Source organism: Amblyomma mixtum, chromosome 6, assembly GCF_055824585.1.
Source record: "Amblyomma mixtum isolate Tamu chromosome 6, ASM5582458v1, whole genome shotgun sequence".
In the NCBI taxonomy this organism is placed as follows: domain Eukaryota; kingdom Metazoa; phylum Arthropoda; class Arachnida; order Ixodida; family Ixodidae; genus Amblyomma; species Amblyomma mixtum.
Window position 1 is genome coordinate 11,654,507 of NC_143017.1, and position 21,434 is coordinate 11,675,940.

The window sequence follows — 21,434 nt, forward strand, 5'->3', positions numbered from 1 at the left end:
TTATCGCGTGCTCCGTCAGGTGACCGACGTGACTTATGAGATTGCCCCCCTCGACCCTCCGTCGTCATCCACCCCCCCTACCACTGACGTTGTTCACGTGGTTCGCCTCAAGCCATACCGTGCACCTGCTCCGTCTTCCACTTAGCATCGGGACGATGCTTTCGCCGCCGGGAGTTGTGTCAGTGGACAACGAAGAAGACAGTGCTGTGCTCGTGCAATGAGCGCGAAGAGGACGAAGGGTGATCTGTGCGCCGTTGGCCGGCAGTGGTTCGATTGAGCTGCTGTGAGCTACTGTCAGCATTCTTCAGTGACTACTCCTTGTGTGCCTACATATATATATATATATATATATATATATATATATATATATATATATATATATATATATATATATATATATATATATATATGTACATTTGTATATTTTGAACCATGACACGTTTTATAATTCAATTAAATCGGTTTGACCTTTCAGTCACCTATGAGTCACTCACCAGACACCTTCATGTAGATCTAGTCTGCAGATATCCTGCAGACTAGGTCTAGATGTTCTGCAGACTAATGTGTTTAGGTATGTATGCATGTATGTATATACTGAACCAAGACAAATTTTATCCTTAGTTTTGTCTTTTTCAACTTTCCCACCGGATACACAGTCTGGGAGTGCCTGCAACCGACAGCAATTAATATTAATTGAAATAAAGTAGTGGCTATGTAATCTGCATTAAATGCAGCAGTTGTACTATGGGTCAATTCAGTGTGGATTCAAGACATAATAACGGTTATTCTGCACTCAGTCTCACGCCAGATGCTAGTTAGAAACCATGCCTGCTTGCATCTACCAAAACTTGTTTGATCAGCAGAACACTAATTAAGGTTAAACTAGGGTTGAACATGATTCTTGCTAAAACTGGAGTGCGCATTCCTGGTAAGTCCAGAGGAATGTCCAATTTAAGGCAGATTTCTATAGCTCATGGCACATCTCTTGCATGCCCATCAGCTAACCCATAGGATTCCCATAAAACAAAAATGTATGACCTGCAGAAGGTATGCAGGTTTATACTCCAACAAGCTTACAGAACCGCTTACCAGAACAGAATACAGGCCACACAGGCCTGCGATAACAAAAGGGAGTTATATATACATCACTCAATCGACCTTATTTGGCATTCATTCATTTACAAAACAAAAGCTTTGACAAGAACTAAAAGGTGCTAGTTTGCAGCTTAACGAGACTTTTGTTCTTCAAAGCAATGAAGACAGAAATAGAAGCCAACACCTGCCTGGTTCTGGTCGTACCTGGACTATTAAACCCCCTTTCAGTATAAAAAATTTTGTTGCTTCTGGCTACCTTCTGCCTCATGCAAGAACATCTTTATGTTGCTTCAAAAATGTAGTTGCTCGCAACACAGCACACAAGCGTCTTTGAAGAAGACTGCAATAACATACATTTTCGTGGATTTTCGCAAACCATCTCCACTTCTTCTGACGTCATGTAAACCTCATGTATAATGGCTCCACTCAAGTTATCGGCAACAAATCTTCTTATTACGTGAAGTTAGCGCAAATGAAAGACAACATGGCGAACACATGCACATGATCGATGTCCCTCTACACAAGTTGCCAAAATATTCTCGATCTGGCCGAATATCGCATTGATGCACACAAATGAGTTAAGGCGGCGTGACTTGTCAAGGCCTTTCGTGCAGTAGAGGAAAGAGCCAATTAGCACTCTTTTGTAGGAGATGCCACGGTTAGAAGTCTCTCCCTTCCCCCCCAAAAAAACAACACCACAAGTGCTCTCAGAGTTCTTTCGCAGATTATACCCCCTTAAAAAGTACTGCATTAGCAGGTGCTTTGAATGGGCATCTTCAAAGTGGGAACATCTGTCCCATATTATGGGAAGGTTTGATAGAAAATAAAACTTCTCAACCACTTGCCAGCCAGCATAGCGTGTGCCATTTACAAGTTGAACGAGGTGCCCATTCATACCTTCAAATGCATATGCTGAATAATTCCATAATGGGCCCCATACTTCCACTGATGCAACAAGGTGCAATAAAAGGTGGGTGTTATAAGTCATATGTGCTATTCTGTACAGATCTTGGTACTCCCTCACAAACTCGTACATTGTCCTGCCAGCTTCTTTCAGTTTTTCTACGGCGACTGTGTCAGCAAGAAGAAAGTGCATCACCTTGACAAGCTTCAACCAATTCTTGTAATACACTCTTGGCAGAATGTTCTTCAACACTACTGGAGAATAAAACAACAACCAGTTACGCCACTCTGATGCCTTCCAGTACTTCCGGACTTTAAGCGAGCGCGGCAGCCTAGAAATCTACCAGATAGGTTTCAAAAGACACAGCTTCTGGTCAATCTCATCAATTTTGCCTCCAAGACTGTATGGAAACAACATGGAGGTGTCAAACCACATGCATGCTGTGTGCCTAACAAAGCCAGCACACACAGCATGCATGTAGTCGACGACAAAACCTGCCGGAAATGAAAAAAATGCCAAATCAAACAGCACGTTTGAACCTTTGACACCACATTTGGCTTGCTGTGTTGTCTCTGCCTTAGCAGCGTTTCGCAAAAATGTCTTGTGTGTTCTAGGTGCTGGTTGAGAAGAGACAACAGGGTACACGCGAACATGACCGCTGCCTTTCCTGACAACTTGTCCCTCATGCATGCACCATGCACAGCCATAAGAACCATTAAATTGGTTCATGTTCATAACCATGGCTCTGGCCACTGTGTCGACGCAACAGGGCCCTGGAAAAATTCGCACTTTCACAGTATTTCATTTCAGGTTTGTGTACTGGAAACCACTACCGGAAAGAATGTTCATTTGTTCAAATGGCTTCAGAAAGGAACACATTTTAGGTTTTGTGGTACCAAACCACAACCCAGCTAGAAGCATGTGTTTCGTTCTCACTTTCTGGGGTAATTCATTTATTTGAAGTAGCAGCGGCCAGATGCTGTACCCAGATGACTCATAAAGAGGAACACCGTCTGTATTCCACGTTACTGACAAGTCATGCGTAGACATTGGCAGGTTGTGGTAACCTTGGCTAGTCGTCAGCTCACCTACATCATAGGACAACTGCCTAGGCAATAACTTGAAGTTTAGCTCAACGAGCGAAAGCTTGTCTTTGACTTGTTTGGCAATGTCAAATGTAAGAAAATAGCTTTCATTTTTTTAGTGTGTCGACAACAAAATCAACACCGCAGGTGGAACAGTGGAGTTCCTGTGCCTGGCTCTCACCCAGATAGAGTAAGCAAGATGGGCAATAAAACTGCAGTGTGGCATTTTCCCTAGCATTTGTAAACTGCTTAAAAAAGATGTACTTTGATGTTGGTATGGCAGCTTCCTTAGGCACGTGGGCTTCAATGAGCTTTAAAAGGCTCTCAGTTGCCTCCTTAGTGGTGTTATGCCGCAGGCAATGTCCAAGAATAAGCACCATGCTTTCACCAATGGTCAAACGTGATCCAGGGTAGAGTTGCTCATCCTGCGAAATAAGGAAAACAGTTTTGAATACTGAACTGTCATACATCACATAGCCTGTATACAGGATTACAATACATAAAAGTTGTCAGGTTGGTCAGTTTACAAGAAAACTCAGCCTTGCGAGGAAAGTGAGCAAAAAGGAAGAAAAAAACAGGAGCACATAGGCGCGAGCTATGTCAAAACAAGAATTCTCATTTACCTGTTCCTTTCCCTTCTGCTTCCATACTCAATTGCTTCGCTTGCGCTGTTTTATTCTGTGGTTATTGAGACACGGGTTGTGTTATTCAGCTAGATACCTCAGTTCAATGGCCGTAAATTCACACTCAGTAAGCACAGCACCCTTCACTGCGCAGTTCGCAACATGCTTGATGTGTGCATATTCAGAAAAAGCTGCACCAAATCATGTTCAAGTTCTTTCACAAGTCGCCATGAGTTGCACCGTGTCAAGAAGTCAAATATGTCGAAGTAATGCTACCCTAAACTAGTGGCAACAGTGCTTAGTACAGTTCAGTGATCGTTTGCGGCCTGACGGAGGAGGGATCCATTACAAGGAGTATTACGTTATGAGCACTCATTTTGACCCTGTTCCATTTTCCCTAAATGAGTGCAGGGGATGACAAGGGCTAAGACAAAGAAGGGCGGACGGTCACCTGCTTGAACAGTACAATTTTCTGTAATGACAGAATCTCTCATTTAATACTTCACGACAAGAGAGGACAGATGCGCTCTTTTTTAGTTGAATACCAAGAAAAAGGCTGCAGACAGACATGTCTGTCCATTTCCAGAACTAGACTAATTTAACGCACATAACTGCAAAACTGACAGCCAACCGCGAACGGACGCATGTTATGGGAGTCGCGGTGACTTGCAATGAACAGCTCATAAAGAGAAACAAATGTGGAATGAACAGTCCTTCATGACAAGCAGAAGTGTTATGAACAAAACTATGAAAGAATGAACCTTTCAATAATAGATTAGGTCCCAATTAAAACATTTTTCAGGAGGAGAAAAGACCCGCCCGTCCTTGCCTTACGACTCCAGTCCCCATGAGTAAGACTACTGAAAAGACTGACCAGTTCTGATCTTTGGTTGTCTGAAGGTTCATGCTGGGGCGACAAGTCCTCGTCATCACTGGAGCACGAGGATACATTATCCAGCAGGTCATATTGCAGAGCATCAGCAGGATCTTCTTCTGTAACAGAACCTGCTTCTGAATCCTGTGGAAACAGACATGTTCTGTATTTTTAAGAAGCGTGTACCAATAATGCAGGCTTAATGAGACTTGCTGTGTCATTGCACATAACTGCAGAGAATGTAAAGCAAATGCCACAACTGTAAAGAGTAACTGCATGTTGCTTGACACAATTCAAAGTGTGCAGCTGAACAGGTGCGAGAAGGTTGTAACAATTAAAAGAAAAACTTGGGCCATTTTCTAATCGCTGTCCACTCGAAAGCGGCCGATAAACAAATACTTTCGTACAGCCAAATGATTTCTGCACTAATAGGCATGTTACTTCTATAAACACTTGTTATACGTTTCTTTATAAAAATCCTTTCAAATGAACGGACATTTATTTCCTGGTAAGCTTGCAACACAAATCTAACTACAACTATCGTCATCGCACATTTGTTAGTTCATTAAACCCGACCGTGTGGCACCGACAACAGAATTTAGTGACGTTAAGAAACCAAAGGATGGAACTTAAATGGCGTTAATTTGTAATAATGTGGCACAGGCGTAAGTTCGGTAACAAAGTTAGAAATTACATACAAGCCAGAGGGGCATAATTCGGCTCGATGACAGACGTCGACGCAGGTTGCTTTCGCCACCACCGTTTTTTTTTCTCGTTTGTTTTGCGGGCACAAGTTTGCCAAATCAACTGTTCCAGTTTAATGGTGGACTTCGGCTTGTTCTCTACCTGTCTGTGCACCGGCCGCGCTACGTGCCGACACACGAAATATAAATTGAGATATGCAAACGTTCACGATGCCAGAATAGCAGATTTGTGAGTTAAAACAGGTCATGCAAAAAAGCTAGAGTAGTTTGTTCGCACTTACACTTTGTACGATATTCAGCTGCCCATCGCTTGCTTCAGGAAGCCCATCACTTATGAAGCCAAGGGACGAGTCTGCTGCAGTGTTCATTTCAGCACTGCTGTCTAGATCGTCGAGGACGCCGTCACTTGAAGATCCCTCATCATTTAAAGCGTCAGCCGGAATGCCCACTGAAGCCGCTGCATCCTCCGTTCTGTCGGGAGCTCCAAGAAGCAAACGGCCATCACTATGATCAGCTTTCTTCGCGTGTCTGAATTTTGTTGAGCGAGGTTTCGGAACGTTGTCTTTGAACAACCACTCTCTGTATCGTTTCGGCATATCTGCAGAACAAATCCGGTAAAAGGCGGTAGCTGGTAATTTCCAGCAGAAATTGTCACCTAATCGACGTACACCTGCAGTGCTTACACAAAAGACGTAACATGCCCTGCGTTGCGGAAACCACGACAGGCTTTACATCGTGGTGAGAGCCGGTAGCGCGAGAGTTTTCCCACCTTTTACTGTGCAGTCGCTACAGCCACTGGAGGTCTAAGTTCTAAATAAACGCCTGTTTTATTATTTTTATTATATTTTTAATGTTTTTAGTTTTTAATATAGCACATAGATGGCGCAACAATAAGCAAGTGCCAAACAAATTGACTTCAACGTTCAAGTACAAAATAGAAGTGCTTATTAATAACAATGCAGTCATCAACCCGTCTCGCCTCTTTCTCTATCGCTATCGATCGGACCCTTCCTGTCCCAACTGCCCCTGTATCTATGCGGATCTTGCTTATTGCCTATTCTATTGCCCGGCTGCTCAGCAGTCGGGTTCCTACCCCCCACCTTCTTTATCCATCACCACCTGGCTCGACTGGCTTGGCGCTGAAGGGGAGGAAGAACAGCGACTTCTGGTCGCCCAGGCGGTCGACATGCTCGGCCTGTAAATTTTGGCCGAATAAACGTCTTCTACTACTACTACTAATAACAAATTATATTTTTATTATCAATATTTTCGTATACTTGTACCCATTAGTTATTATTTCTTTGTGACGTGTAATTAAAAACGTCACTGCACTGCAGCGACCGCTTAGCGAACGCATTGCCGCACAACCCTGTAGCCTGGTACGACTGCAGCGCTCCTCAACTACATCAACGGAGCCAGTGGTGGCGGCGCCGCGCAACAGCTCTCAGTTCGGTAACTGACAGTAGTTGCCTTCAGCTACGCCCGGCTGTGACTTCAGTACGTTGTACTAGCCATAGCTGTAGCCTATTCAAGCCAGTTGTCGGCCTTTCTGGAGGTGCTTTTGTGTCGGTCTGTTTTGTTCTCGGCGATGTCGCATATTTTAGTTAAGTGGGTGTCAACTGAGCAGTGGGATGCATATGCAACCAGGTGCATGGTCGACGCGGCCACTGCCACCTCGATTATAAAAGATGCGACGGTGGTAGAGGCCTTAGCTGGCAAAAGCTTTAAAATCGCGTGGAAAGATGGAGACGAGCCATGTGACGCATACGTGGTGGCTGCCGGCAAGTAATGGTGAAAATCACTGCACTTTATATTTTATTTGTCCTGCTACCAGTGCAGGTAGGGTCGTCCACTTCTAGTTTGAACACGGCTCCGGGCGGCCAGCGCTCCGCGCAGCGCCTCTCTCGGTCGCCTGGGTAACTAGCGCGCAGGCGCAGTGGAATCCATAGGCGTGGCTATAGTGAACTAGAATACTCTCTAGTGGCGCGAGCGGCGAGGCGCAGGCAAGCCATTTTCCAACAGACGCCACCAGATGGCGCCACCGCAACTTTTCCTAGGCACGGGAATTCGCGGAGTGTTGAAAAGTTCGTCTGTTATCTTGTGTTTTTCAGCTCATTTACTAATTATAATCGCTCATTTATTCTTTCTTGCTGTTCTCCACCTGTTAGTTACAATGACTAGCCTTGTTAAGGATTAAAACACGTGTCCGAAAACCACGTAATTAAGCGAGGATACAACGTTCCTACTGTCGCGTCGTTGACTAAACTCCAACTTGCAGAGTGATTTTCTGGCGCGAAACGTCATCGCAGAATGCCAAGCGGTCAGCATCACATGCGGAGCAGATTATTTGCGCGACCATTACTGTGGTTTGAAGATCAAAACCCGAAAGCAATGCCATTTAGAGTGTGTACCCACCGTCATTTATTGCTCAAGCACTTTCAGAAGTAAACCGTTTAAGCTAAATTTTATGCTGCATTTTGAGCTCATATATGGTTTAGAGAAGTCAATGCGCTTGTAGATATGATCTATTTACCGCTATGATGTGAGTTTTGGTGGCGTTGTTGATTTAGTAATAATTATTAAATTAATGTATGTACACATGAACACCATATGAAGCTTTTATTTGCAACTGACTTCAGTGCAGAAATGATAACAAAAAAATCTTGTTTGTGAAAATCCACAACTTCCCTGCCATTGACTTGTTCAGCACCTATTCAATTTAAGGTGCTTTGACGCGCGGTATGTGAGGTAGCGCAAAACGGGACAAGGTACCGAGAAAGACGCACACAACACAGGCGCTAAGTCAACGCGGCGCTTTGACACGGTATGTGAGTTAGCGCAAAACGGGACAAGGACGCACACAACATAGACGCCTGCTGTCGCTGGCTCCGTTAATGCTCTTCGTGAAGAAATGCAGACGAGTTGTGAGGTAAAATGCAGTTATTTCTGCAGCTATGGTTTGAGCGTGCTCATCCAAGCAACGAACTTTCGCGCGACGTAACCAGCAATTTAAAAGGTTAGCCTGCTGTCGCTTGATGCCTCAACAACGGAAAAATGGTCAGGCACAGCTTTTGTGAGCAGTGCGTCGGCTGCGTTCAAGTTTCCGGCATCGAGAAATATGTCAATCAGTTTCTCCCTCCCAGAGCAAGTGTCCTGCTCACCAGCATCTGCATTCAAGAGTGAACTTAGAACAGCGGGCTCGCAGTTTCCTCTTGACACAGAGTGCGCAAGGTTGCTGAAGCTGACACAGTTCACTGTAGCAATGAATTGCTGAAGTGTAGGATGAGTACTGCATCCTGATGACTGCCTGACGATGCCAAAAAGATGTTCCACGGGGTCCTGGCTCACCCTGCTTGTCATTACTTGACTACTTCAACAGCGATAAGGTACTGCATGGTGTTACACGCAGTCCATTTACTGCGGACTGACTTAGAAAGCCTCGCTGCCCATTTGTGTGGCGTTCCCACTCTGACAGAAACGACAGAAAAGAATTCAACTTCTCGGCTCATGCAGATGAGGCAATGCTTCAGCTGGAAAGCTTGATGTCATGACTTGAATAACACCATGAATGAATGGTCTTGCAAGACCAATTTTACCATGAGATGCATGTACAGCTAAGAACCATTCAAAGTGTTACGTTAATACAAGATTTAGCTAAACAACAAAGTGGCAGTGGTTTAATCATGGTTCAACCGAGATAGATGAGCGATAGCTCGGTTTTGCGTGGTTTTCATTTGTTTTTTGGATTCTACTCGTTGAGCCCTTTTAAACGATATGAGTTGCTGCTGTATCGCGAATTTGTTTTAGTCATAATTAACTAATGGAACTTAATTAGGACCTGCAATTAGCGTACTTCAATCGTACTCGAAATAAGCTTTCCATCGATATATATGTCTTGAAACTGCAGCATGAAGTTCAATATCGAATCACAAGTAACTTTTTATTGGCAGCTAATTAAGACTTAAATTTGCCCAATGCAATGATACTCAACCGAAGCTATCCGACATATATTGGTCCGGCAAATAATGATGCTTTTGCCGCGCCCGGACAGCCGGTGCGGGCAGCCTGGCGCAAAACAGTGGGAATCAGTTCTTCTTATCGCCATAGCTTCGTCAAATTCCCTGTCATTGGTGCAACAAAGTTCCTGCTCACTGCTGTCACTACTTAGCAGCAAGATACGAACGCTGAAGTGAAATTATCTGCGCGACAGCGCGCGCGCAAAGCGAGCTAAACCACACACCGCATTGCCATGTCCTGCCAACGCGCGCTCCGGAAGCTAGGAAAAGGCGCAGCAGCGCCCCTGCCGGCCGTCAGTGTCAATTCGCTTCACCCGAGCTGGCCCCAGCAGCCGCCGGTCGCGCCACTAGAAAGTATTCTAGTTCACTATAGGCGTGGCTTTCGCAGCGTCGTCTGCTACAGCGCGCCAGCGTCGCCGGGTGAATCTCGCCTTGCAGTGAAGAGCACTTTCGCACTGAGCGCGGAATGCGCCCGGATGATTACTGTTTTCGACGCAGCAGCTTAGAAGCACAGCACCTGCGCGTGGTCGAGAGCTTCATCCCCGGTGGCTAGGGATTTTCCTTATCGTTTCTTCTTGCAATCAACACGTATCATTAAGCTGATACGGTGAAAGACATCGCCCAAGTGGGAGTTTAAGTGGTTTACTCTGAGGCCACCACCATTACTTAGCTTCAATATTTTACCATTTGAAGCTATTCGTCCACAGCAGCCAGAAAAAGCCAGCGGCTCACGGGTGCTTCCATCCGCTCATGTGCCGCACTGCAGTACGTTGCCAGTGCTAAATTATGTTTACTGACAATACAAGTGCAGGTTAGGGGAAATTTTCTTATTTGGTTCTTTAGCTTAACACAGAAGGGGCTAAGTTGCTAGGGATTTTCCGGAAGTAACGCCTGAACATTTCGTCTCGAAATGACTGTCTCTACACAGGCCTTGGTTGCTGCTCATGTGCAACCCCGCTTCTGGGCATATCAGCAAAACATTAGGGCCATGTTTTTCATTCGTTCATTCTTTTTCACGATTCCTACCCTGCAGTGCTGGTGTTCCTACTGGTTTTGTATTAATATCCCTCCACGGTAGTGCGCCATACGTATAGTACTGACATTGCAGAATGACAATTTGAGTGGATGAAAGCACCCGTGGGCCGCCGGCTTATTCTGGCTGCTGTGGACGAATAGCTTAAAATGGTAAAATATTGCAGCTAAGTAATGGTGGTGGCCTCAGAGTAAACCGCTTAATCTCCCACTTGGACGATGTCTTTCACCGTATCAGCTTAATGATACGTGTTGATTGCAAGAAGGAAAGATAAGGAAAATCCCTAGCCACCGGGGATGAAGCTCTCGACCACGCGCAGGTGCTGTGCTTCTAAGCTGCTGCGTCGAAAACAGTAATCATCCGGGCGCATCATTCCGCGCTCAGTGCGAAAGTGCTCTTCACTGCAAGGCGACATTAACCCGGCGACGCTGACGCGCTGTAGCAGAGGACGCGGCGAAAGCCACGCCGATGGATTCCAGCGCGCCTGCGCGCTAGTTACCCAGGCGACCGAGAGAGGCGCTGCGCGGAGCGCCGGCCGCCCGGAGCCGTGTTCAAACTAGAAGTGGACGACCGGTACTTGAGCTATACATCGGCGCTTCCTTCCGAGTCTGCGCTACTGTCATGGAGGTACGCTAAGTGTGCATCCGCGAGCTTTCGTTATTTCGCTCAACTTTAGTGGGAACCACACGAGCGCGATTCACCGAGCGATGACGGGACGAAACGCTTATCGCTTTGGGAACTTCCGGGCGCTCTTGAATTCTAGAGCTGAGCGATAATGTGCGCGATGGCGATAAATCTGCGCGGGTGACAGCCGAACTTCTCGCTCATCGATGTGGTTTGGCCTTTCGCGCTTGAAATCGCGGACGTGTGGTTCAGCCTTTACGAAATGCGTCTCCTTCCAGCTGGGCGAATACTGCGCACGGCGCTATATCGCCTGCTCGTGCGTGCGTACCCAGTGTACAGTATGTATCTTTTTACCAAACATAAGCACCCTGCTTTCGTAATCTTGAGCCATGCGGAAGGTAACACTGCATGCGGAAGGCTGTACCCGTTGCTGTCAAGTGTTCATATACCCTGTAACAGTGTCTGCACGACCATACCGTGCTGTACTTTGCGTAAAACAATTAGCCACCTCACAATGCTTCGGATTGCATCGAGTGAACGGTCATGTCGGCGAGTCAAAGCCGACATGACCGGGCTTCTATGGGTGCATTTCGAGGGTCTCAAAACCAAAAGTGGAGTATGGAAGTGTGGCACTAGTACAAGTTGCCCAGCGCCTGCATTTTGGGCTCAGAGGCATGTGTATCCAATGTGCATCCTAGGTGCATTATATCCGCAGGTGAGGCAGACAAAATGGAGAGGAAGAGGTCAAAGCTAGCAGCACGCGCAGTACGTGACGCTGTGGCAAAGGTAAGGGCAGAACATCCAATCGATAATGGAGTGCAAACATCCTCAGCTTGCACAATGGCAACAGCAACTGTCGCGAGGTCCCCAGGCATCTGTTTTAATGACAGCTGCATGCCATTGCCTACAATTCAGCAATTTTTTCCCAGAAAAAGCCATGCTGTGACCACCGATCAGAAGTGGAAGCCCTGAAGCAAGAAAGTGCAGATTTAAAAAAGCAGCTTCAGGAGCAAAAAGATTTAGTTGGCACGTGCTTTTTGATTAGTCACCATCACCAGTGGCCAAAATACCTTGTCGTGCTTTCTTTATCACATTCTAATTCTATAGAAGTGTTTCAGAATGAAATTCATAATATCCGAGTGTCTACCGCTGAAGCAGACGATTAACATTAATGGACACTGAGAAGCGGCAAGTAATATAAAATGCAAAGGTTCGTAGCTGCCGCTTAAGCAGACAACTGACTGGGCACGTAGTCATGTGCGGTGTCGTGACCTGTATAGAAGTTTCGAAGCTGCCTATTATGGAATTAAAAGCTGTTTCTAGTTGGTGCTCCAGTGCATCTTACTGCGTGGTAGAAACGCTCGCTCTTAAGCTTCTTAAACCGTCTTCTTCCAGACACTGCCAAAATGTTGAAAAGGCTGCAGAGGGCAGTCAATCAGCTGACATCAGCTGCTGAGGGAGCAAAGCCTTCCGAACCTGAAGGGAACACGGTAAGAGTTGTACTCCAAAAAATTGCTCAGTGTATGGTGTGTAGCACTTGTCTATCAATTTCTCAGCACCAGTTTAAATAATGCTTAAACAGAGGGACCCACAAACTATTGTGAAAAGTTCACTAAATAGTAAAGGGAAGTGCCCTACCATTGAGGACACAAATGGTCTGTGTTAACCATGTGATTTTTGCATGTTTAGATTCACATGCACATAAATTGCCATTACTGGCAATTTGCATGTGGCGCCGCAATAAGCTCTTTTTTTCGGACCCTGCTTCTTTGATGTAGATAATGCGACATCACAACAACACAGGCTTAAAATTAGTTCCAAACTTCCAAATAATAGCGAAATGTTACTTCGCTGCAAAAAACAAGGCAAATAATGATTGTCAGTTACCACAGTAACGACATGCTTTCGGGTATCAAGAGGAATCGGGCGGGCTAGGTTGTGTTGCGTAGGTGTTGTTTTCATCAACTTCTATGAAGCTTTGAAAAGAACTTAAGCTTGACGGCCTCTTTCGAGGTATAAAAACGTGCAAAAAGGTAACTTGGACATGTTTTTCACTGTGACACCTCATAAACTGAACTGGCCCTGGAAGGTAATGATTTTTCAGAGGCATTTGGCAAAAGTTGCTCGACGCTTTCTTGCAAGCTAAACTAAAACTACTAATCACTGAAAACCAGACTGTGGTAAAATCCTGAGACGTCATAGCAAAGTTAGCACAGCATAAGTTAGCTCTTGTTTCTTTTCTGTCCTGCTTGTTCTGCACTGTGTTGTCACAAATGAATAACCTATAGGTGTTTGCAGCGCACACGAAACACGGACGGACAGAAAAGGGAACGAAACACAGCGCTGTGTTTCGTTCCCTTTTCTGTCCGTCCGTGTTTCGTGTGCGCTGCAAACACCTACAACATGAAAAACCAACTAGCCCAAGAAAAGACGATGATGAATAACCTACATGCCCTAGATGCTGTCCAGGAGGAGGACATCGAGGCACGACTCCCTCCATCACGCAACTGCGGGCCCGAACCTTTAGAGGGTGTTGGCCCGAAGCGTGCATTGGTGTCTCAAATGACGTGCCCTTATGCGGTAGCCAATCAAGTTACTTGTTTTGTTTTGCGTCTTCGTCTGTTTCTACTGGCTCGCTCGTTCACGGCGAAGGTGCAGTCTTTCAGGTTTCACGCCAACGGCTCGTCAAGATAGATAAAGAGATGCTCGTCAAACTGACGGTTAGTTTTTACGGTGTGGGGCAGAGCAGGCAGCTATAAGACACACAAGTTGAAGAGGAACAACACAGACTGACCCGGCAGAGAAGGAGAGCAGTGTTTACTGGCATGTTGCTACTTTAATTGTGAACATAATAAGAAAAGTTTACCTCAAAAGGGTCACTTCCCCCCCCCCCCCCAATACTCCCTGCCTCATCACTGTCCTGAAACTGAAATAAGCCATTGCAGGGTCTTCTTAAGGTAGTTTTTGTGTTAGGTTGTTCACGTTTTGTACTTCAGCCATGCAGTTATGGTTTGTGTGCATACTCCTATGTTGTGGTCTTCTTTATTGCAGCACCAAGATACCGGGGGAGGTGTCATGGTCTCCGAAGCCACTTCAACAAGACTTGAGGAGAGCTACCCTGATGCTCCTTGCAAGTTTGCGAGGGCATCAATGAGGGTAGTGTTCAGCGATGAGGAATTAACAAACAAGACACTTTTTGGCCGGCAGGCAAACAGGCACAAGGACAACCCCGTCAAACCTGCATTGAACCAAAAGAGGGTATCTGCAGTCCTTGGTATGCCACTTTTTTATAACATGAAACAACCATTATAAGTGATTCTCATGTAGAAAAAAACAAGTGGAGGAATATTTGCGCATAAGCAGTAATGCAAGGAAGAGTAAGGTTACTTAGGCTAAATTTCAATTCAGTAAGCACAAACTTTGAGGTTGTGTTGTTAGTCTTCTGCAAAATGCACTGGTGACCAAGTTACCCCTCATTTTCTGTAGGAGGAGGACAGTGATTGGTGCACCATGCTTTCTGCCGCACATTTTGAATGTAGTGCTGGCTATACAGAATCACCTCTGTATAAAGATGTCTTGCATATCAATGACCATAATTCTGATGTGGCCGTGTGTGCCCACATCGCATCTCAAAGCAATTAACACACATCTGTAAACTGCCAAATCTTGTGCAGTGGTTTGCTGCATACATAATGTTGGGCTTTGTTCAACTGCTGAGGCAGTATGTTAATATCTGAAACAGCAGATTTTTAGAAATTTTATTGAAAATAATAAAAGAAAATGATGGCGGTTTAAGTGCAGTCTATGCCTACAGGTTTCCTATTTACAGCCTTTCGTATCTATTTTTTTCCTTGCATTCTATGCCTTGCTTCCAAGCGCTATTACATGCCCGGATCAACTGTACCACTTTTTGCTCACATTGAGACACCATTTAGCTGGCTGCTTTTTTTTTCTGTGCTGCATACAGCTCTTTCTCTCGCTAAATATCACCTGACCAACTCTATTATTGCATTTAAAGTCAACACTCTCGCTCACTCTTTCTATAGTTTTATGCGCCTGGATGTCACTGCATCTTACTGGCTCTTCATGGTTTGTTGTTACCGTTACACTGCTGCATTCTTCACCTAATGTTTCACCTTGAGACAAGTGGATAGGCCTTATTATGGTCTACGCAGTGTTTTCCTAAGTGGTTGGACGTTCGCGTTGATATTGTTCATTGCTACAAATGAATGTGGTAAGGAGTTAGGAAAAAACCTTGCTGCTGTAAATATCTTACACACTTGCTTCTGGTGGGCATTACATTGCACTCGCCACAGGATACTAAAAATGACCTAGCTGGATGCAACTAGGTTATTTTTTCATGAACAGGAAAGCTGCGGTGTGTGGCGCAACCTACAATGTCTTGCTGCCCTTTCACATGCATTGTTGCCACCGCAGACTGGAGTGAACCCATTGTTCTTAGTGCAGAATCCCGGCATATAGTTACCCCTCTGTTGATGTCAGCAGCACTAGCAAGTCTTACCGCACTGACCGGCATTATATTGACTGCAATATGGCACAGTGGATTCCAGTTCATCTCAATTCCAATTCATCTTGGCTGACTGATCAAAATTCAGGAAATAGTTCAAGCAGCATGACCTCTTTGTTTTGCCAGTATATGGCAAGACATTGCTTCTCATATTGTTTCGGGGTTGTATTTCTCCAGATATGTCCCTAAATAATGTCTCTAACATTCATTTCTATTCTTTTACAGAATACACATGCTGCAAGTTTAGGTGCGCAGACCTAAAAGTGAAGAGAAGTTTAGGCTCCATGTTGCAAAAAATGGGAACCAAGAGTGACAGCTCTTCCAAGGAGTCAAATGGCGAGTAAGGATCCCTACTACTTCATCGTTCATTGTGCTGTGATGGGCATGCCGATAGAGTTAGTGGAAACAAAAATAAAACGCACAAGTTAAGCCAAAGCTTTCATTACCGTATTTACCAACATAATTTGCGCACTTTTTATTCAGAAATTAGGGCTCCATGAAGTGGGTGCACAAATTACGGTGGGATATCGCGAGCGCGACTTAAAAAACAAACCACAAAGGTCACAACGCGCAATATAGGAGTAAATTTCCACAGGTTCTTTCGTCTTCCTTATTGCACCAGCGGTGCCCCCGCCAGAGACGGGTTTGATTAACTCGAAGACTGAAGCTCTTCGCACCAGCGGTGCCCCGTCAGAGACGGTCTCTCGATGATTCGAGACGCAGGGATAAAGGGAAAACTTATGTACAGTTTATGTACAGCAATTTACAATAGATACAAGTTCAGGCACTAGAGACAAATTAACGGCACAAAGAGACAAAACAACAACAAAAAGGTGGATCTGGCTAATACTAGGGGAGGCCCCTACTCGGCGTTGCCGAAGATGTGTTGCATCTCACCTTAGCGCAGAACCCTGCTTCCGGCTCCGGGGCCCAGTTTTAAAGCCCTAAAGGCCCAGCCCACATTCGGTAACTTCCAATCATGTTGCGCTCTTAACATGGTTGGTTCATCCAGGGCATGGCCAGCCCTCCAGCTTCCGTAAGGTAGAGCGCTCTCTCCACCACAAAATAAAACAAAAACAGAAATATACATTCGTGCCAGAACGTGCTCGAATCGGTTCCGCGGGGCGGGTGGACACCCGTACTTCCCGGCGCGTTCGCGAGCGGCCGCGTTCCAAGAAAGGAGACGCTTCGCTTTGAGCACCCCCGGCCGCGTTCCGATGACCCCCGCGAACGCTACCGAACCCTTACACGCCTTCCCAAGATTCTACAAAGGGCTCAAATGCCACTTTTAGAATTATAACGAGAAGGGATCGGTACGGGTCACAAAACCACCCTGTGGGTGACATACCGCAGCTACACCAGCGCTGGCACCAACAAAACCAAAAACAAAATGCAAAATGCACACACAACATCGGCAAATTCCACAAATTCACACGGTGGCATGCCTGCCGTGCGCCGTAACACAGCGTCCAAGTTGGTGCGTTGCACCCAGTTCACCAGCATGCACACCCGCGTCCTGCTCGACACACACACACCGACACTCGCAACTGGAGCGTTCAGTAGCACTGATACGGGCCACGTGAGCCTCCTTAGTCGCACCGAGCGTCCCTGTGCGCGTTCGAGCCCACACGTGCCTCATTCGACACGATTAACACCTAATGGCCACTATGCTCGTCAGGCTGGTGCCACAGCGGGGCGTGAACTGAAAAGAAGGTGACCTCCAGGATCAAATACGTCCTGGTCATCGATAGGTGAAAATCTCTGACCATGCGACGCACTTGAGAGCACTCTCTCTCCGGCGCACCAGTACGACACGCGTGGTGCGTAAAGAGCATAGCCCCTGGCCCGTCCAAATATAGCAGTACAGTCAGTCTCGCTACACTTGATATGCCGACCTCTAGCACGGAACATACTGTTCCTCGCGTCGACTTTCTGCGTGAAAGCCACGCACCTGCCTCCTGCCACTCCACCTCGCCCGGGGCCATCTGCACCTTTACTGCACGAGCAAACTTTGAAACCGCCGCTCCGTGCTTGATCAGCACCCGCTGGCCCCGTGGCATAGTCTGTCTCCGAGGCTCCATGAGCTCCCTGACAGTCACTTGACCCGGGCTTGCCTTGCGGCAAGTCGCCACTCATTTCCGGGTCCTCAACTGACCTGGTCGGGCACACACCGGGTGCGTTCAACTGCGCGGCGTTCTGCCCGGTCGGCCCAACAGGCCCACCTCCGCTCTTTGCCTCGGATGAAGGGCTCTTGCCACCAGAAACGCTACGGGGCACTTCATGCTCCATACCCGACACAGTGTGCGGTTGCGGCAACGCCAGATTTTCACTGGCTGTTACTAGCTCCGCGTCAGAGGTCACAATCTTAGTTATAGAGCCTACAGGAATTCCACCGCTGTCCTGTTTGTTATCGGACACCTTGGTCACGATTGGCCCTAGATCACTAGAATTGGGCTGCTCCTGTTCTTTGCTAGCCGCCCGCGGTGGCGGAAAAGCTGTGGTATTTCCGCGTCCTTCAGGAATCCTGTTTTCACTTCTTGAACCTTTCGCGGCGTTTCCTAAGAAAGATGCGTTCCCGCATACCGGCTGATTGCTTTCAGCGTCCTCACTGCTTCTTCCCTGACCTGTGCATGACAAGCATAATCCTTTGTCTTCCAGCACAGGCTGCCTCACCTCTCGGGACTCGGAGTAGTTGTCCCTCGCTAGTCCACTAGCTTTCCTAGACTCCTTGAGCTCAGCGAGCTCCAGCGCTAGCTGCTGGCGCTTTGCTTCTAATTCCTCCAAGACGCACTTAACATCCTGAGGTTTCTCCTCGCACAGCGGCGCCTTTCCTCCATTCACTTTCGCAAGTTCAGCCTGAAAGTACGCTAAGCGCGCCTTCGCTAATTCCACTTGGTACCTCACATCGAGTGAGGGCCGGCCTGGATAGCTTTCCATACCGCCTTCCGTACCCCTCAGCTGTCCTACCGGCTCGAACACAGGGACGTGAACAATGCGACCAAGGAAACTCACGGTTTCGATGCGTCGATCCGCATTGCCAGCTCCTTGGCGTCGGAGTCCACCGCCACTCTCCCCGGACGCTGCGATGAGCTGTCGCACGCCGCTGGTCCGCCGCCGGTGACCGTCAAGTTATCGACGCGCTGCTTTTTTTGACCGGACGCAGTCCCGCGTCGCTGGACTACTGCCGTGGTCCTTACGTCCTTGCCGCCGTGTCTCCGCAGGTCCGTTCACGAACGCTGACCTGTCGCCTTGTCGTCACCTTTCTCCCTGCCTTGTCTTCTTCCTGCGCCGTCTTCCGATGGCCGCAGGATCCTCGTCGACTGCGCCAGTAAATTTCCACAGGTTCTTTCGTCTTCCTTATTGCACGAGCGGTGCCCCCGCCAGAGACGGGTTTGATTAACTCGAAGACTGAAGCTCTTCGCACCAGCGGTGCCCCGTCAGAGACGGTCTCTCGATGATTCGAGACGCAGGGATAAAGGGAAAACTTATGTACAGTTTATGTACAGCAATTTACAATAGATACAAGTTCAGGCACTAGAGACAAATTAACGGCACAAAGAGACAAAACAACAACAAAAAGGTGGATCTGGCTAATACTAGGGGAGGCCCCTACTCGGCGTTGCCGAAGATGTGTTGCATCTCACCTTAGCGCAGAACCCTGCTTCCGGCTCCGGGGCCCAGTTTTAAAGCCCTAAAGGCCCAGCCCACATTCAGTAACTTCCAATCATGTTGCGCTCTTAACATGGTTGGTTCATCCAGGGCATGGCCAGCCCTCCAGCTTCCGTAAGGTAGAGCGCTCTCTCCACCACAAAATAAAACAAAAACACAAATATACATTCGTGCCAGAACGTGCTCGAATCGGTTCCGCGGGGCGGGTGGACACCCGTACTTCCCGGCGCGTTCGCGAGCGGCCGCGTTCCAAGAAAGGAGACGCTTCGCTTTGAGCACCCCCGGCCGCGTTCCGATGACCCCCGCGAACGCTACCGAACCCTTACAATAGGTATAGTGTATTGCTGCGTATACGTCAGCACCCGGACCCGCACCCCACGCTGGTCACCCCCCAAAAAGAGTTCATTCTAAACGAAAGGCCGCGCACCCCCTCTCCTTTCTTTGCGGGATGGCATGAAGGTGCATGCACAAAGCTCAATAAGACACTAAAACAGCGTCATCGCTTACTGTCCAGCCAATTGTTCGGTAGTTCAGGATTCCGTAAGTTTGCTTTCGTAACTTCGTCCGGGAAAGCAGCTGTAAATCAATAATCACACCACACACAATATGTACAACCCGCCGACAGTACCATGCGAGCATCGACCAAACTGCTTGTCAGCGTCTTTTCACGGTGCAGAGCGGCGAAGCGATCGAGAATAGCCACGCGCACAAGTTTGTCGACACAATGTTTGTCATCTATGGGCAAACTTGTGCGCGCGCAGTTATTCTCACTGGCTTCGCGCCATGATAAGGCGCTAACAAGTAGTTTCAAACTTGCCATATAGTTGATATCCCATCGCAATAGACTACCGAACAACAAAACACAAGCCATCAGAGCCACCAAGAAAAACCACAGTAGGTCGTAAGCCAAACAAACAGCGATGTCGGCTCTTCTGTCGGCTGCCGATGTGTTTCTTTTTCCACTAACTTCGTGTTTCACAGTGCCTGTCACAGCACAATGAATGATGAAGCTGTATACACTAAGGCCTCTGCTTTGTTCCTTACTCACTACTTCATTCCTTGGAAGAGATTTGTAAGGTGCAAACAATGAGACGAAGAAATAAAAAATCCTTGTGTCTTATTACGTTGCCTGTGTGCATGCATGCCAGCTCCCGATAGGTGGGCTGCACAGATTCTCTCAAATGTCTCCTTATATGCTGCATCCTGTGACCACAGTCTCTACAGACTTTCTGCGGACAAGCTGCATCCTGCGGCTACACAGGCTCAGCAGACTTTCTGCAGAAAGCGTGTACCAATTGACCGCTGGGAGGTGACAGGGGGTGACAGAAAGTCTGTCACCAGTCTTCACATATTCTGCATCCTTAGTGAATCAAGGTCTACAAGACTTCTGCAGAAATACTGCAATTTTTTTGGTAAGGGTAGAAAGTGATTAATAAAACAATGCAACTCGTACAAATTGAAACTGGAGAGAGAATATAATACAAAGGCAATATTGCACCTAAAGTGCACTAACACAAGAGAGAGAGGTAAACAAACAAAACAATTTGTTCACCGGGCACTGCAACAGTCCGACAACCAGAGGTCCACGACAATGCCGTCCCGCAGACTGGCGCACGTTGCCTCCTTGGTCCGTGGCTGGCCGCGCGGTCGAACGGGCGCGCTGCGGTGAAGCTTAAACGCCGGTTCGGACTAACTGACAGCGGTCAACCCCTTCTTATATAGGCTTGGTCCGCGACTGCTTGTTCTACGCGCCAAATTAGGCTCGCACATACACGCAGTGTCGGCCGTGCAGTCTCCCTTCATTTCTGGCGCCGGCGGCGCGTCCTCATTGGTCAAAAACCGGGAGTCGCTTCGTGTAGCTTCTCGTAATTTCTGGCGCCGCCGCTGACGGGCGACGGGGATATGTCTTAGCGCATGAAAGGCTACGGCTAGCAGTAGAAGTGCCTCCGTCGTTCTAAATAAATCGGGGGCATGAATGGCTCGCAGGTCAGAGGACACGTGCGGGCGAGCTCGAGTAAGCACTGGTCCGAACGGCAAAGGCCGGCACGGACAAACAGTAGCGTACGCACCTTACGCTGTCTCGGAGGGATCTCCCTCTCTGGGCCCCGCTCGGACGGTCGCGCGGACCGCGGCCGCCAAAGCGGGTCCCGAAATCCCGCCAAAAGGCACCAATGGCAAAGGCCGTTTGGGAGCCGGGGCGGAGCCGTGGCCAAATGACAGTGATTAGTCACCTAGCCGCCTCTCCAGCGCCTGAGGCGGGAGCAAGGGAAAGAGGAGAA

At 47.5% G+C, this 21,434-nt stretch overlaps 2 protein-coding genes and 1 pseudogene across 3 annotated transcripts; 1 reads left to right on the forward strand and 2 right to left on the reverse strand.

The window, feature by feature from the left end:
* Positions 1 to 1,024: 1,024 nt before the first annotated feature.
* LOC149338216 (uncharacterized) lies at positions 1,025 to 5,870 on the reverse strand (annotated as a pseudogene).
* Positions 5,871 to 6,873: 1,003 nt separating this feature from the next.
* LOC149338217 (uncharacterized) lies at positions 6,874 to 15,830 on the forward strand. Of its 2 annotated transcripts, XM_089550288.1 has the most exons (6): positions 6,874 to 7,066; positions 11,674 to 11,744; positions 11,888 to 11,984; positions 12,354 to 12,448; positions 14,010 to 14,232; positions 15,712 to 15,830. In XM_089550288.1, exons 1-6 carry the CDS (start codon positions 6,874 to 6,876, stop codon positions 15,828 to 15,830), a joined length of 798 nt encoding a protein of 265 aa, XP_089406414.1. The 2 variants fall into 2 exon arrangements, with proteins under 2 accessions (XP_089406414.1, XP_089406415.1); XM_089550289.1 differs by lacking the exons at positions 6,874 to 7,066; positions 11,674 to 11,744; positions 11,888 to 11,984 and having other exon boundaries at positions 12,365 to 12,484.
* A 256-nt stretch (positions 15,831 to 16,086) lies between these two features.
* LOC149338218 (uncharacterized) lies at positions 16,087 to 19,471 on the reverse strand. The gene is made up of 2 exons (XM_089547552.1): positions 18,911 to 19,471; positions 16,087 to 18,806 (listed from the first exon to the last, which is right to left on the reverse strand). The coding sequence occupies exon 2, from the start codon at positions 18,421 to 18,423 to the stop codon at positions 17,161 to 17,163; it is 1,263 nt and encodes a 420-aa protein (XP_089403678.1). The 5' UTR covers positions 18,424 to 18,806; positions 18,911 to 19,471; the 3' UTR covers positions 16,087 to 17,160.
* Between the last annotated feature and the right edge of the window lie 1,963 nt (positions 19,472 to 21,434).

Coding starts and splice junctions, on each gene's coding strand:
- LOC149338217 (XM_089550288.1), top strand. CDS start 6,874: ATGTCGCATATTTTAGTTAAGTGGGTGTCAACTGAGCAGTGGGATGCA. Junction 11,745..11,887: donor TACGTGACGCTGTGGCAAAG/GTAAGGGCAGAA, acceptor ATTTTTTCCCAG/AAAAAGCCATGCTGTGACCA. Junction 12,449..14,009: donor CCGAACCTGAAGGGAACACG/GTAAGAGTTGTA, acceptor TCTTTATTGCAG/CACCAAGATACCGGGGGAGG.
- LOC149338218 (XM_089547552.1), bottom strand. CDS start 18,423: ATGGAAAGCTATCCAGGCCGGCCCTCACTCGATGTGAGGTACCAAGTG.